At 32.2% G+C, this 18,014-nt stretch overlaps 1 protein-coding gene across 1 annotated transcript; it reads left to right on the forward strand.

Moving 5' to 3' along the window:
• The first annotated feature begins 14,501 nt into the window (after nt 1-14,501).
• On the forward strand, nt 14,502-15,179 carry LOC110114979 (transcription repressor OFP14-like). Its single transcript, XM_020848056.1, has one exon. The coding sequence runs from the start codon at nt 14,502-14,504 to the stop codon at nt 15,177-15,179; it is 678 nt and encodes a 225-aa protein (XP_020703715.1).
• The last annotated feature ends 2,835 nt before the right edge of the window (nt 15,180-18,014 follow it).

Here is an 18,014-nt window from a genome sequence, read left to right on the forward strand (position 1 = left end):
TATAATTTAAATATAAATGATTAAACTTTTTGACACATTTTCCTTCCCATCAAAATGGCTAAGTGTTTGAGGTTTTTTCAGTTTGATTTCAAATCTTATTGCAAACGAGTTGCAGGCAACGGGTTAATTGGGCAGGCCAGCACGGGTGGGCAATGCGAGAGGTAGTGTGAGCGGGGCGGGCGAGTAGCACGAGAGGCTATCGGGTAGTTGAGCAGCTTCATTTTTTAATAAAATATTTTAATTTTTGATGGCTATGGCAGTCAAAAATAAATGCCGCTGGAAATAAACCACCGGTCTCAGTTTCCTATATGGTTTATACCGGCGGAAAAAAATTAGCTGGAAAGCTGTTAAAAAATCTCATTATCGTCTAAAATTTTTCCATTTCAGTCGTTAAAATCCACCAGTAATAATTGATTTTCCTGTAGTGAATATTGTGCTTATTTATTTGAAAGCTTTATGAGCTTGTACACAATTGTATATTGATGTGTATTATTGTGTACAAACTTTGTTACATTCTTATAACAATACTCAGAGTTATGTTTGTTTTTTTAAAAGCTTTTTGATCTTGTACACACCTTTATGTTATTGTGTATTGTTGTGTACAAGCTTAGTTACAAGCTAATAAAAATTTGTAGTTTTGTGTTTATTTATTTGAAAATATTTTGAGCTTGTATATAACTGTATATTGTTGTGGACAAGCTTATAATAATACATAGTGTTGTGTTTATTTATTTGAAAGTTTTTTGAGCTTGTACAACTATGTATGTATTATTGTGATATATATTTATAACAATACACAATGTTGTATTTATTCATTTGAAAGTAGTTCGCAGTGTTGTACCTTGTACACGACTATGTATAAGCTCAAAAAGCTTTTAATAGAACAAATTCTATACATAAAGTATTGAAAATCATTGTAAGAAATCATATACACATCAATACACAGTTGTCTATTATAAAAAAAAAATCATTTTAGAGTTTTGAACTTAACAATACAGAAAATATTAGTAAAAAAATGACATTTCCAATGTACACATTTAGGGCTTTACATAATTTTTTACACAATTCTTGTACAAAAGCATGCCTCTTCCAGGCATTCAAATACAAATAATTAAATAATACACCCCATTAGTATATATTAGGGCATTCAAATATAAATATACATAGTCGAATGACATTCGCTAGTTTCAATCGATGCAAAAAGCCCAAATATTCTAAACCTTAAACTAAACATAACTATTTTGGATAAACCACAACCAAAATATGTAGCTTCATCATTTCAGCATATCTAGTTCCATCAGGGAAGAAAAAGGAGTGAGCGAAAGAAGAGAAGGGAGAGAGAGGAGAGGAGAGAAAGAGAAGAGAGAAAAAGACTTCAAGGGTTTTTCATTTGTTGCTTCTAGTATAAACATTATTCTTATCATTTTAAGTGTCATCTACTCTACATCTATCTTTAATGATTTTGTATTTTGTTTATTTTGTTCATTCTTAAATTAACAAAAATTCAATATCTATCATATAATTTTTGACATGTGGTAAATATCATTATTCTAAAAAGTTTGATTGATTTATATTGAAGTTTCACCAGTTAATTTTGTATATATAACATTTTATTTAGAATGGGTGGCATAAGATTGAGTGCAAAATGATCATGAGATGATGCACTAAATCTAGATATTATATATATGATATGCATATGGTAACTATTTATTTGGTTGTTGACCTCATTTCTGTATGAGGTCACTAAGACCAATTTGGGTTTTTTTTAGTGATCTAATGATTGGGAGGTGCCCACTTGTCAATCATATAGGTCCCAATTAAATCTCAATCCAACTCTTAATTAAGTTCCATTTCATCTTTTAATCCAACCTTCAATATAGTTTTCATTCTTCTAAGTTCTAGTCCATCTTTCGACCAACTTCTGATCAACCTTCAAATCAAATCTAATCAATCTCAATCATTCATTTAATTGCCATTAATAGAGGTAATTTAAAATCAACCATTCAAAACCAAATCCAACCCAAAACCATGGTTCTAAGCCAAATCTTAGGGTTGGGCATCCACATCCTAAAAGCCTTTATGGATAATTTTTTGTTGTCTTGAAACCCAACCAATTAACCTCTAAATCATGATCTATCAATTGCATATTGATTAGGCATCTCTAGGGTCAACTGTCCAAATTTGAGCTCAATATACATTTTTAACCCCAAAACTAAATCTATTTTTGAAGGCTATAAAACATTCAAATATTTATGTCCTATGCGGACTGGACCGAACTTGACTTGGGACCTTCCCCAAAGCCTTTGACTATGTCCATGTCCTTCCTTATGACATGTTGATCACTAAACTACACTTTACTTAATCTAATTTGGCCTAGAGTTGACCAAGGTCAAAATGACAAAAATGTCCTTTAAAGGGCATTTTGGAATTTTCTTCAAAACTCAACTTTGCTCAACCATATCAAGCTTCAAAATCTATCCCAATGGATCCTAAATATCATTAGGAACACAATGGACTCAAACTCACCTTTTGGTTTGATCTGGTTGACCAAGTCAACCATGGCTGACCAAAATGCCCTTTAAGGATTCAAATGGTCATTTCAAACCAAATGAATTCCTTTTGACTCTAAACCTCTCCCCTTGAGTTCATATGATCAATTTGAACTCAATGAGCTCAACTCTTGACCCTAGATCAACTTGTTTGACCATGTCAAATATATTTAAATAAACCACTCGTTAAGCCATTAAACTTACATTTCAACTCAAATGGATCCCTATTCACTTGGGATCACTCCCATTGGACTAAAATGACCGATTCAAACTCAATAGACTAAACTCTTAATCCTAGTTCAACTTGGTTGACCATGTCAACCAAATTTGACTAACTATACATACCTCTTTATCTCATCCAAACCCTTCGACTAAAGCTTTGCCAAGCCAATTCAAACCTCTAGGACCACCCATTGAACCCTTAGGCATGACCCTTTTGAGGACCTAACCCTTGGGCCCACTTGGGTTAGCCATTTGGCTTGACCAAGTGTCCAAAGAGAGATCTCCTATGAGCTAATTCTCAATCCTAGTCAAATCAAATCAAACTAATGGTTGCATTGGGTCTTTATTAATCCAATAGACCTACCCTAGTCGATCTAGCCCTTGGGTCAGCTTGGTTTGGGATTTAGGCTAACCCAAAGTGGTTAAAACCACTATGAGTTGAGTCATTTCTCAACATAGGCCCCACCAACCAAATTCAACACTTCATTTTGCTTGCCCTAGGCCTAACACACCTACCCTAGTCAACCTAGCCCTTGGGTTGACTTGGGTTAACCTCTAGGCTAGCCAAAGTGGTCAAAACCACTTTAACTTAAGCCATCTCTCACCTCATACCATATCAAGCCCAATTACCACTTGCATTAGGTGGCCAATGACTCAACACAACTTCCACATCAAATCAACCCCTTGACCTGACCTAGGTTGCACCCAAGTTGACCCAAACCATATAGGTTTGGGTCAACCCAAGACATTTTCAAGAATTAGACCTCACCATGCCCAATTGACCATATGGCTTGACTCACCATACCTCCAACGAGCTTTCCAACTCATCCCAACCTGACCTGTGGATGCCAATGGTCAGAGCAAACAGATTGGAGCTCTAGTGGTCCCCTCCACCTCGGGCATCAACTAAAGTCTTCCAGAGCTTGAGCTCACACGGCCTAAAGGTAGGAAGAGCATAATTCAAGTGAATAAATAATAGAAATGCTCTGGCATTATGATTGGATTTGAGATTGATTTGTCTATGGGATAACCTACATGTCTTGAATTTATTATGGGCTAAAAAAATTGTAGTGGTATGGTGTATTTGGATTTGTAAATTTGTAGTGGTCTTTATGGTGGATGATGTATTATGATAGATATATAAAAATTCCCATATTAATTTGTAATTATCTTCAATTTGAGAAATTATTATGTGTGGAGTTCGAATATAGCTCTACATTCGGACTCCAATTACATGATGACATGAGGATTTCTAATATTTATATTAAATGCTAACATGAAGAAAAGTGCATCTCAAAGACTCGACCCGGTCCAAACACGCCTTTTTATTTTTAAGATAGAAACCCATGAAAGGGCCTAAATATTTAGGGTTTTGATAGGTAAAATATTTTTTTTATACTTACTGAGAAATAAAAGTAAAAAATAGTCAATGGATATGAAAATTGGTTTGGAAAATGTTGCATTCTTCGAGGAGATCAATGACGGTATACAAAAAGTCTAGGAAGACTTTTTATAACCAACCATGTGAGATAAATTGGGATTATTATCAATAAATTTTATACTCCTCGTAAGTTTTACTATGTTTCCTGTAAATATATAGTCTTTTTTTTTGGGTTTGGTTGGAATGTGTATAGACTATACCTCAAGTAAACTATCAAAGTTTTTTTGTCAAAAGCATAGAGAATAAGGACTAGTCTATCCTTTAGATTGTTCATTTTGATGTAGAATAGGGTAGCATTCAATGCATATGTGGGAAGTTTGAGACAATTAGTGTTTATTATATTCTTATTGCATGAGATTTATAAGGTAACTAGATATTATGCATATCCCTACGAAGTTCTTGCTATTGTGATGGTTAGCAAGAGCTCAAAAAGATATATATGTTGGTCACATGTTCATAGGTTTAGAAAAGAAAGATATGACATATGAGGGATGCAATTGTATGATATTCAGAAATTATCTTAGTAGATTTATATATCAAATTAACACATGATCATAGAGGAATGATGAGGCTAAACAGTGCATGTTAGCTGCAATGAAGGACATGGATGAAAATATAAACTTGATCCTTGATGGTAAGAGAAATAACCATAAATTCATAGGCAATACATAGGGTGGAGTTAAAAAAATTTAAAAGACACTCTAAAGTGTAGGCCTAAAGGCATATCTAATGCAAGATTGAAGAGATATTGAGAGAAGAAGAAAAATACATAAGAGTAAGAAACCTATCATAGAGGTAACTATAATAGAATAGTTTTCACAATCAATATAGGTTAAGATCTCAATCATGCCTGTATGCTTCACAAAGGAATTTATATACGGGGAAGCAACCAACCAACCTACACTTGAGTATAAGAGGATGATGATGAATATCATTGCCTCCAAGAAAAATGGTTGATGTATACTTATTTCATTGTAATAATTAATGTTTAACACATTTAGCAAAATAATTGATGTAAAATTTCTTAGAAAATTATGTTCAAAATGTATTGATTTTTCATAATACATACCGTGTTTTGTCGTGTACTAGCTTATATCCAATTATCTCAATTATTCATGTGTTTGATGTGTGAATTTTATAGCTTTTTAACCTTGTACACAACTATGCATTTGTTATTTCTCCTACTACATAGTTGTGTATTATTGTGTTTAAGCTTGGATACAAGTTTGTAATAATGCATAATATTGTATTTGTTCATTTGAAAGCTTTTTTAATTAGTACACAACAATATATTAGTGAAATTATGTTAGTAATGCTCCTAATACATAGTTGTGTATTGTTGTGTATAAGCTTAGATTCAATCTTATAACCGTACGTACACAATATTGTGTTTTTTTTTATTTGAAAGCATATTTAGCATGTACACACCTATGTATTGATGTATATTGTTGTGTACAAGCATAGTTAGAAGCTTATAACAATACACAATGTTATATTTATTTATTTGAAAGCTTTATAAGCTTGTACACAATAGTATATAGTTGTGTATTACTATGTACAAGCTTAGTTACAATCTTATAATAATACACAGTGTTATGTTTGTTTATTTGAAAGCTTTTTGAGCTTGTACATAATTGTGTATTGCAGTATACAAGCTTAGTTACAAGCTTATAACAATCCACAATATTGTGTTTATTTATTTTAAAGTATTTTGATCTTGTACACAATTGTCTATTTCCATGTACAAGCTTAGATACAAGCTTATATAAATATACAATGTTGTGTTTATTATAAGAATTAAATGAACAAATTCTACACATAAAGTATTAAAATCATTATAAGAAAGCATGTACATAGTAATACACATCTATGTATTATTAAAAAAATTATTTTAGGTTTTTGAACTTAACAATATAGAAAATACAAGCTGAAAAAGATTCCAAATGAACAAAAATAACAAATAAAATATCTTCTACACATTATTTATTAGGAAAAAAGGACATTTACAATGTACACATTTAGGGCTTTATATAAATTTTTACATAGTTTCAGTACCAAAAAAACATGACTCTTCTGGGCATTCAAATATAGATAATTAAAGACTATAACCCATTGGTATATATTAGGACGTTCAAATATAAATATACATTGTCAAATGACATTCACAATTTTTAGTAGATGCAAAAAGCCTAAATGTCCTAAACCTTAAACTAAACACAACAATTTTGCAATAAACCACAAACAAAGTATGTAGATTCATCATTTAAACATATCCAGTTCCATTGGGGAAGAAAAAGAATAGAGTGAAAGAAGAGGAGAAAGAGAGAAAGGAGAGGAGAGAGAGAAGAGAGAAAAAGCCTTCTAGGGCTTTTCATCCATTGCTTCTATTATAAAAACAATTATGATCATTATAAGTGTTATCTATTCTACATATGTTTTTAATTATTTTGTATTCTATTTATTTTTTCCTTATGAAATTAATAAAAATGCAATATCTTTCATTTTAACAAATTTTTATCATGTAACATTTGACATGTGATAAATATCATTATTCTAAACAATTTGATTGAGTTATATTAAAGTTTCACAAGTTAGTGTTGTATATATTACATTTTATTTAAAATGGATGGCATAAGATTTGATGCAAAATGATCAGGAGATAATGTACTAAATCTAGACATTATATATATAGTATGCATATAGTAACTATTTATTTGGCATAACATGCATTTTGAATGCATGCATAGTTCTGAGCACATTGAATAGATGTGTACAAGATTATAATAACTTATTAATTGCATATGATGTGTACAGGTGGTATATTATTTTGGCATTCATAATATGAAATGTATGTAAGAATAAGTAAAACAAATGAATTGATATGATATATGAAATAGTTGGGATTGATACTATTATGATTGAGAATACTAATAATTGATGATTAATATTGTTGATATGACTGATAAGGTTATTACTGATATATGATTGATGAGATACTAATAATTAATACATGACTAATAATAGATAAGACCAATGATAGATAAGATCAATTAAAGATAAGATCGATGATAGATAAGATGAATGAAAGATATGACCATTGATATATAAGATTATTAATAAATGAGATATATGATAGTTAAGATAGATGACTGATAAGACTAATGTGAGATAATACTAATGATAGATAAGAATGATATGATTGATGAGGCATGACTGATGATACTGATATCAGAAATAAGACTGATATATAGTAAAACCGATATAGATACATGATATATGATATACTCAATTAATATAGAAATGATATGAATTAATATGATAGACCATTATTCATTTGAAATATGATTTCTTATATGCATATTATTTTTATTTTGTGTATTGATTTTTAGTTGTAGATTTTAGTAACATGATGGGCCTTTGTGATCATTATGCAATTTTCAAATATTTTTCAAGTAAGGATAAGGAATCAATGGAGCGAGGCTAATTAGGATATCTAGGTTATGTGTTATTTTTTATATTTTATATTTTATTTTGTAGTTATGATGTGTCATTTGATATTTGTAAGAGGTTGTAGCCCAGTATATGCTTTTGGAGAATGACATTTTTCTTGTTGTCAATATTAGAGAGGGAGTTACAGGTAAACTTGAATTATAGAGGTTAAACTTAGAGTCTAATGGTTTTTGGCTGAGTAGATAACCAAATATATAGAGTATAATTTTAGTAGTAATAGATTTAGTGGGGGATTATGACTTTGAGTGATTAAGTCATTAATAAGAGTACACATTTTAGATATCTTGTGTCTATTATTCAGAGTGATGGTGAAATAGATAGAGATATTATTAAAAGAATTCAAGCTGGATGGTTGAAGTGAAGGAATGCATTAGGTTTGTTGTGTGATTGAAAAGAATCCCTTAAACTTTAAGGAAAACTCAATAAGTTGGTAGTGAGACTTGCAATGCTTTATGGTGTAGAATGTTGGCCATTAAACGAGAAGCACAACATTAAGTTAAGTGTTATAGAGATAAGGATGCTCAGGTCGATGAGTGGCTTTATTCTTAGAGAAAGGATATAAAATGAGCATATATGTGGAAAGGTAGTAGTAGCTTCAGTGAAAGATAAAATTATAGAGGGTTGCCCTAGATGGTTTGGACACATAAAATAGAGGCCTTTTGATGACCTAGTTAGGAGAGTATATATGTTAGATTTGGCTTATGTTAATAAACATAGATGTAGACCTAAAAAGACTTGGTTAGAAAATATTAGAAATTAGAAATGATTTTTCTTTGTTAGATTTAAATGAGAATTTGACCCTTAACATGACATAATGGAGAAAAAGGATTCATGTAGTCAACCCCACGTAGTGGGGTAAAGGATTGAATGTTAACATCTTTATATTTGTAGTGACAGCCTAAATTCCTTTGAAATGGATATTATGTTATTGTATATGATCTTTTGGGCTTTGATCAATGTGTAAATATTATATGAATAGTTATGTATTTTTTATTTTCGTTGTCTTATTTTCTTTAGGTGAAACTAGTAAACTAAGGTCGATAATCAAGAAGATAAAAAGATACAATTATTCTAGATTAGGTCTTTGGATGTGACAATTTTTATTTATCTTTTACCAATATTATATTTATATAAAAATATACATATATCGATAAAAAAGGAGTTGCAAGTGACAATATAGCTTTTATGTAAAAAACCTAAAAAGGAAAAAAATCATGGGTACCTAGAACTATTGAAATGATTCTACTAGTATATATTATTAGTTAAAAATAATATCCTTCTTTATGATTCAGAAAGGGATTGGTACAATATAATAAATACTAATTGTATATGATTCATTAAATAGTAGAAGTTATAAGAGGTTTCAACCATTAGAGCTATCTTCAATAGTCTATTTGATTTCTCTTTAGTCATTCTCCTTTGAAGAGAGGAGCCTATAGGCCAACAAGACCAATTTAAATCTTGGTGTTGATAATGTGCACTAGCCTTATAGAGATGGTGTTAATTGCTATTCGTGGATAGCAAGCAATGAATGTAATCAGGTGATATTGGTAGACATATAGTAATGGGGTGGTGGTAGTTATACTTTGGTGATAATGGTTGGAGTACTATAGTTGAGCAATGGTGGTCGAATGACTTTAGTTAGGCAATGGTGAATGGGAGATCATAGCCGAGGAATAACGGTCAGGAGAAATAAGGTGATGGTAGCCAGAAGATCATAGGAAGATGATGGTGTTCAGAAGACTGTTGTAGTTTGGTGATGATGATCCATAGATCATAGTCGAGCAATAGTATTTAGGAGATTGTAGTTGTATGTAGTGTTTAAGAGACTATACTTGGGTGATAATGTTCATGAAATCATAGTTAGATGATAATAGTCAAAAGTAAGCGTGTAAATGAGTCAAGTCGAGTCATGCTGAAGTCACACTTAACATGAGCTCAGCTCATCCAATTATGAGTAGGCTCAAACTCAAGCATCAGCTCAAGGTGAGCTTATGTATTAAGCTTAAGCTCAACCCATCAAATACCTAAAAAACTCAAGCTTGACTCCATAGCTTGATGGAGAAAGATCTAGGGGCTCATCAAAAAGGTATGGCAACGGCTGGGGAAGGCTCTGTAGCTCACTAGAGAATATATTATAGAGACAACTCGTTGGAGAAGGCTTAGGTAGCTCGCTAGAGAAGGTATTGTATGTAGCAGAGTTGAGAGTCGAGATAGGAGCTTGGTGAGAAGGTTGATAACATGCAATAGCTTTTATTACATTTTTATTTTAATGGATGATGTTACTATAACATTTTTCCAAGAAAAAAAATAATGTAGTAGTGCTTTAATGGGTGTAATAGTGTAGTGATAATAATTTATCTTCCCAAAAAAAATTGAATGGATTTTAACTTTGTTTTTTGAAAATTCTAAAAGATTTTGACCAAAAAAATTTTGAAGCACAAATGTTTTAACTTTATTTAATATAAAAAAAGAAAAGATAAGATCTGGCTCATGAGCTAACGAGTTGAATTCCTTCAAGCTTGAACACGAGCTCGTTTATCAAATGAACTATGGTTTGAGCTCAAACTCAAGCTCAAAAGATTGACTCATGAGGTCGTTAATGAGTCAAACTTGAGCTAACTTGGCACACTAACACCCCTAGTCAAAAAGACTATAGTCATGTGATGGGGGATTGGATAGTGGTGGTCTAATAAAGGTGGTCAAATGGCAATGGTTTAGAGGAGGTAGTTAAACAATGGTGTTTATATGGTGGGGGTCAAATGGTAGCAATTGAATGATGGTGGTTAGAGTGTAGTGGTTTAATCAAGGTGGTTTGATGATGGTGGTATGATAGTGGTGGTCTAATGATATTGGTTGGGAGATCAAAGTTAATTTAGCGGTGGTGATCAAAAGAATGGTGTTGGGTGAAGATAGTTAGAAAACTATAGTTAGGCGATGTTGGTCAAATGATCATTTTTAGGTAAGGGAAGTCAGAGGATTATAATGGGACAATAATGGTCAGATGATTGTAGTTCTATAAGAATGTTAGAGGATTTTATTCAATTAATGATGGTTAGAGGATAGTATCATGGTTAGGAGATCCTAGGCAGGCAATGATGGTTGAGAGATGATAGTAGGCCAAAGATGTTACAAAGACTATAATTATTAATCGTGATCAGGAGATTAAGTCATATGATAGGGTTGAGAGGATTATAATTGAGTGATGTTAGAAGGAGATCGTAGTTGGGCAATGTGAGTAAGATTTCAATGGTCCAACAAAGGTGGTTGAATGGCAATGGTTCGTTAATAAGGGTTGAATGATGGTGTTTAGGTAGAGATCCAGTAAACCTTTAAGCTTTCTTCTCCTCTCTAATCCAGCTCTTCTTCATGTAGAGAATAAGGGTTTATTTATAGTTTTCTAAGAGCAGAATTTTTGTTAATCTAATCAAAACCCTAAAATATTCCATTAGATGACATGTATTTATCCCCTCAATCATTAATCATATGTCTAAAACTAAATAAAAAGCCTAATTCTTCTGCCAAACAGTGATTAGAGAAGAGGTAGTGCATGACCATCTTTATCTAAAGTTAAAGGAGGTCTTCTCCAATTTGCCTCAACATGGGTTGTTGATAACATTTAGATCCAATGATGTCATAATTAATCAATCATAGGATCATTTGATTCATTTATTGAAGTGCTTAATTTATTTGTAAGCATGCAATATTTGGAGATCATCTGATCATCCAAATAAGAACTTGAAGTTTCCAATTATACTTCAAGTGCATGATTTAGGCTCATTTTGAGTTGGACTAGATCACTTTTTGTATCAATGAGTTCATCTCATCAGGACATTTAGTTGGATATATGTATGTAAAAATTGAATTTGGATAGTCCTAAATCTAATTCTAGAAGTTTCTAACTCAAAGATTGCATTGAGATTCATGCTTAATCAAGTAGATTTTCTTGTGATGTTTCAATTACCCCTTTATTTTTTAACATCGAAGCTCATATCATCCAAAAATAAAGGTTAAAAAAAAAGCTTATAATCTATTTGCTTTAGTCATGGATGTTCTCACTAGACATTTGCAAGATGATGTACCTTGGTGTATGCTTTTTGCTGATGATATTCTTCTTGTTGATAAGACTAGAGAGGAAGGCTTGATGTTGTTGTTGTTGTTGTATAGTTTTTAATGAAGTCAATGTATTTATTGGAGCTAAAAATTTGAAAAATACTTGCCCATAATTCTTTAAAATTATTGAAAGTTGGTTGTAGAGGTCATATTAGACTTAAAATAATACCAATTTGAGTCGAAATATTGATAAATGATATCGGGGTCTCCAAAAATATTTGATTAGGCATGTTTGGGTCCAAAACTCAGCCCATACGTATGTTGATGTTCCGGGATGCCATTCACCGATATTGTGTGTGACATTTGCTAACATGAGTTTGGGGTGCGTGCCCCTAGCAAGTGACAACACCTACAAATAGTGTTTTGTGCTTTTTATATTTTATGAACTATTTTGTGTGTGTGATTTGTGTGCAATTAGTGCATCTCTAGCATGTGGATATGATTTTTTTATTTAGTTTATTTCATTTTTTATGCTTTTAATGGTGCTTCAAATACTTGATTTGATCTCATTTTGAGTCAAATCATTTCACTTTCAAAGAATATGGGTTTGTCTCATTGAGATGTCAAATTCAACTATAAATTTTTCGGAAATCAAAGTTCAAATGCTCATAAATTTAATTCTTAAAATTTTTAACTAAAAAATTACATTGAGATTTGTGCTTGATAAAGTGAATTTTCTAGTGTATATACCATGCATCATTAAATCAATATTTTTTAAATTATTAGAGGTGGATAAATTTTTATAAATGAATTTTATTGTTAGTAAAAACTTATCAGCTTAGTTACCCTCAATATTTTTTCCTTCTTACCTTTTCATATGAAAAATTTCTCTCCTAGTTCTATAAATTCTCCATCTTAAAGAGTTAATTTCCTTAATTACCTCAAGCATTACTCTAATCACATTCTAAATATGGTGATCATTTATTAACCCTTAAGTCTTAACTCTTAAGCCATAACAATTAATAATCCATAGCAACATAACTCACTTTGATATGCTAGTTGGTTATTTTGCCTATCAATTAATTAGTCTTGAGTTCGAAGCTTGCGTATGTAATATGTATATGAATTTATCTTAATTGTCATAAATCCTAAACCTTGATTAACTATTTTGTTCAGACACCGGGCGGCGTCCAGAGATGAATAAGAGCACGCCATGTCATTTTTTTGTTGTGTACCGGTGTTGTGTACCACCGTGTACTGGATGACGATACGCGCTCTAGCTCATTTGTCTCAAGACGATTCGATGTATGCACATAATAATTTCTCCTGAACTCTAAACCCTAAACCTTAAACTAAAATGTACATTCTTCTTTAAGGAAAATGTTTCTTCCTTGCCCTTAAGAAACCGCTTCCAAGCTCTTAACTCCTGTAATAAACAATGCTTCTTTCTTAGCACCTGGAATTAATTGCTCTTCCTGATCACCATACACATTCATCGCACTAATCTTGATGAACTTCTTAACTAAGTTTACCGGTTGTAATGGAAATTTTTTTTTTGGTAAAAATATTTTGATCAAATTTTGATTTGGATGGATCTTAAAACAGTTAATAATATACGAGGATTCAATCAAATTTTATATTACATTTATTTAAAAATAAGTTTAATTATTATGAAATAATCTTCATCAAAAAATTAATTAGATTTTGTTTTTCTATTATGATAGCTCGATTGCTAATACTATTTTTTACCAAGAAAAAAATTATTCATTATTTTAATTTTTCAGCATGTAGCCGACCTCATATGGAGAGATTAAGGTTTTGTTTGAGACGGTTTTTTTCTTGCTTTCTAAAATAAGTTTCTATTACAAAAATTTCTTGAATTTAAAATTTTGTACTAGAATGCCGTTTTAGAAAACAGTACAACAGTTGTTCCAAATGAAGCCTAAAACTTGTTTTCGAATTATTTTTTAGCAAGATTTACCTACATATAACTCAAAAGGACAAAATTTAAAAGAAGATATAATATAAAATTAAATCATTAAAAAATTATATAAAATAAATAAAAACAGTCATAGCTGCCTGCTTAACGGCCGGCTAACTGTGCGGGTGTAAACGAGTCGAGTCAATGATATGCCTCATTGAGCTAAGCTTATTTTGTTTTTACTAAGCTCGAGCTCGTTTGAAAAGCTCAAGGTTGACTAGCTCGATGTCTTAGTTTTAAATTAAAATTTTAGTTAGTTTAGAGTTTTATTTTTTTAATAATATATTTTATTTAAAAATATTAAAATATATTATATAATGTTAAACTGAGCTGAGTGCGAACTCGTGGCTCAATAAATTCGACTTGCGAGTTCATTAACGAGTTGAGTTTGATCCTGCTTGCAAGCTGGCTCGGCTAACTTACGCCCCTAAGCAGCTAGTCACTTTTTTATTCATGTTTAAAAATCTTCTAATTTTAAATAATTCATTTTATTATTATCTAAATAAATTTTTTTTTTTATGGCTAAATTGTCACAGGCAGTAAATTAATCAGCTTAAATTCCACATGAAACTAATAACTCCTCCATTTAATCTCATTAATTTCATAACAGTTCGGTAAAATTAATTATCACATTTATATCACCCATGCAAAAATTATACTATAAATAACAAGCATGGATCCATTGTCTCCTACCTCTAACGCTTACTCTCTCTTTGAAGCCAAGAAAAATACAGAGAGGTCGAATATGCCGTTGAAGAAGAAGAAAGGATTTCAGAAATCCATCAAAATCTACTTCTCTATGCTGAAGAAGGTGCCAAGATCTCTCAGCCACCTTTCCTCCACCCCTTCTTCCTCCTCCGGCGGAATTTTATCCGCCTGTAAATACCCCAAAACTCCTTCTTTCGCTGTTAACCGCACCGCCGCCGACGCCGCCGCCACCCTTTCCGATGTCGACCGATTCCTACACGAGAACTTTCAATCCCTCTACCCACCGAGGCTGGCCACCTCCAGCTCGCTTGCAGAGGACGCCGGAGACGACTCCTCAGCGCCGGAGCCATCATCGCCGATCTCCAGCAGCGGGGAGGCCGCGGAGGTTCCCGGCGGAGGGGTGGCGGTTATGACATTTTCTAAAGACCCTTACGAGGATTTCCGTCGATCTATGGAGGAAATGATGGATGCTCGTCACAAGGATTCGTTGAAGCCGTTGGATTGGGATTTTATGGAGGAGCTTTTGTTGTGTTATTTGGAACTTAATGAACGGGGCGTACATAAACATATTCTGCGAGCATTTACGGACCTAACGGTCAGTTTTCGCCGGAGGGAAGAGGAGAAGCAGCTGAAGGTTCCGGCGACAAGGCGGAGGATTGTTAGGACGGAGGCTCTTGCGGTGGCAGGAAGGCTGTTTCCGGCGCCGAAGCACTAGACTGAGTTAATTTCTCTCGGATATGTGGCGAATAAATTTTTTTTTTTGAAGTTGAAGAAGATATATAATACTTAAAACCAGCTTATTTATAATCACTTTTTCCTAAAATAAAAAATAATAGAATCCTCGATCTCTTTGTTATGTTGCCAGCCCTAGCCTCTCCCAATGCACATTTCTTTAGTTTCATCAATAAGCATTTCCTAAAGAGATCTAGGATTTGTTTGCGACAGTTTTTTTAATGTTTTCTAAAAAAATATTTTAAAATATTAGAATTTTTTTAAAAAAATTATTTTAGAAATTAATGAGAAAGGTGTTCCAAACGAAGCCCTAACAAACAACTTCATGACACATCTTTTTGTCTTTCTCCATGTTCATAGGTTATCCGTCCCATCAATTCTTCTTTTTCGGAATTACGGCTTAGTCATTATTAAATCATTATGTGCGGAGTCTGAAAATATTCGGACTCCAATGAAATCAAATAACATGGCTTATAAATTGTATATAAGATGTATACAAGTTACACAAAGTGGAGCCCGGACATGGAAAAAATTATTAGGTGCGAAGTGTGCAACATCCACACAAGCACACCAAGCGGTACCCAGTACTACTGAGTGCGGGTGCCGTTAGGTACCCAATGCTTGTGCGGACGGTTCTCCCCATCCGTACTCTGCACCTAATAATCTCTCCCGAACATGAGCTAGGTACTCTGCACCTAATCATTTCTCTTTAGTCATATCTTTTTACTTCTCAACATTCAAATGCCGTTGGTGCTCTCCAATTTTTCTTTATCGTCAAGGGTTTCGAGTAGGCAAAAAAGGGTGTCAATGGCAAAAGATAATAAAGTGGCCGTTTAGTAATTAAAAGCTTTTTAAGTGTTAGATATATAATTAGGTTAGTTTAAGTGTTGTATTTGCAAATCTCAAAATAATACTGCATGCAAAAGGGCTGGGAAGAAATTATAATAAGCTTTTATAATTTAATTTTTGTATCGTTATTATAGTTGTATTTTACTATAATTTTTAATACATTTTTGTGTTGATAAATAGATATTTACATTATGAGAATAAATAAAAAAAAATTATCATTCTTTTTTTAAAGGTTGAAACTATAAAATATAATTGTATTTTTTTTAAATTTTTTTCACATTAAGTCATTGATTTATTTATACTTAAATTTTATTTAGGACAGGTTTTATATTACTTTCTAAAAAAAAATTCAGTATAAATTTTTTTAATACAAAATTTTTATTAAAAACGGTTTTAGAAAACAAAAAACCCAAACAAAGTCTTAATTTTACGTATAATTAAGGCCGCACTAAGCGGATCTTAAGATCTTTGATCGATACGAAATCAATGCGATACGTTGCTTTAAGTTTATGGATTTCATTATTGAAGTGCTCAATTTTTTATTGAGATCCGAAGTACTGTATTAATTATATCTTACATCGAAGAAGCAGCTTTTACATATAAAAAATTATTTTATTAAAAAAAAAACTGATTTTATGGCTTTGATATTAATATTAGGATAATTTCAAATGTAATTAATATTCAATTTTTAATTATTTAAAAAATTTATATTCAGCTACCTTTTTGTGTAATAGTGTATTTCATATTTTAGATTTTATTAAAATTTTAATAGTTTCTTATAATTTTTATGGCCAAATTTATAAATTCATTTTTTTATTGGATGTTAGAAATATAACTAATAAGAAAATATGTTATATACGTACAATTCCTTTTAACAATTTTAACTAAGAAGCTCTTGTAAGTATGAAAAACTTAGTAATTTAAATAAGTTAATATATTGTTTCAAAGAAATTCATGAGGCCAAAACCTTTATGGTTTTGAGAGAAATGTTGCTTAAAAATGAACGAGGGTTGTTGCATCCTAAAATAATTGTGACAATAGAGAAATATGAAATTTAGAGTTTTAGTTTTATATGAATATCCAACACACAAACAGATGAAAGATAGGGGTGCAGTGTTCATATGAGCACAAGAGTTTTTACGTGAAAACCTTTGAAAATGATAAAAAATCACTGAACCTTAGCTCGATGTAACAAATATACATTATATAGTGCATTACATGGTGGGAGTTGGAAAAATCAATGTTAACATGCTCATTTGGTCAGCAGGACCATAATAGACTAGCTATGTAGATTTGATGGATCGTAGTCGGGCAACAATGGTCGGAAAAATTGTAGTTGGGCAACTAAAGTCGGAAAGCTTGTAGTCAGGTGATAGTGGTCGAAAGGACCGTAGTCGGATGACGATGGTCCAAAGGCCCATAGTCGACGGGTGACAAAGGTCGGAAAGACCATAGTTTGTGATGATGGTCAAAAAGCTTGAAGTCAGAGCATGACGAAGGTCAAAAAGATCATAGTTGGACGATGGTGGTCGGTAGAGTCATAGTCGGCAAACAACATAGGTCAGAAAGATAGTAGTCAGACGAGGGTAGTCGGAGGACCATTATCGGGCTACAGAGTTTGGAAAGACCATAATAGGTAGGCAATGGCCGGTGGTTAGGTGAAAGTCCAATGATAGTCGATAGTCGAGAAGAAGTCTGACGAAACTAGGTGGTTAGGTAGTGATCGAGGAGTTGCTTGGTGGCAAGATGGATCTTAGGTTTCTCTTCATTTCCTCTCTTCTTTCCTCCATGCTTAGTCCCCTCTTCAATGAAAAATGCGGGGTCAATTTATAGTTTTTTGGGAATGCATGAATAGAGAATATAGAGAAGATCAAGGGCATGTTGGGAATGTTTTGAATGGACGATCGAAATTGACTTCTTTGATAATTGACCATTTATTGAGTATTTAAGTGCCTTAATGATACCATAA

Source organism: Dendrobium catenatum, unplaced genomic scaffold (genome assembly GCF_001605985.2).
Source record: "Dendrobium catenatum unplaced genomic scaffold, ASM160598v2 fragScaff_scaffold_211, whole genome shotgun sequence".
NCBI classification, from domain to species: domain Eukaryota; kingdom Viridiplantae; phylum Streptophyta; class Magnoliopsida; order Asparagales; family Orchidaceae; genus Dendrobium; species Dendrobium catenatum.

Bases quoted from the DNA above. Each gene is read 5' to 3' on its own strand.
- LOC110114979 (XM_020848056.1), top strand. From the start codon at position 14,502: ATGCCGTTGAAGAAGAAGAAAGGATTTCAGAAATCCATCAAAATCTAC.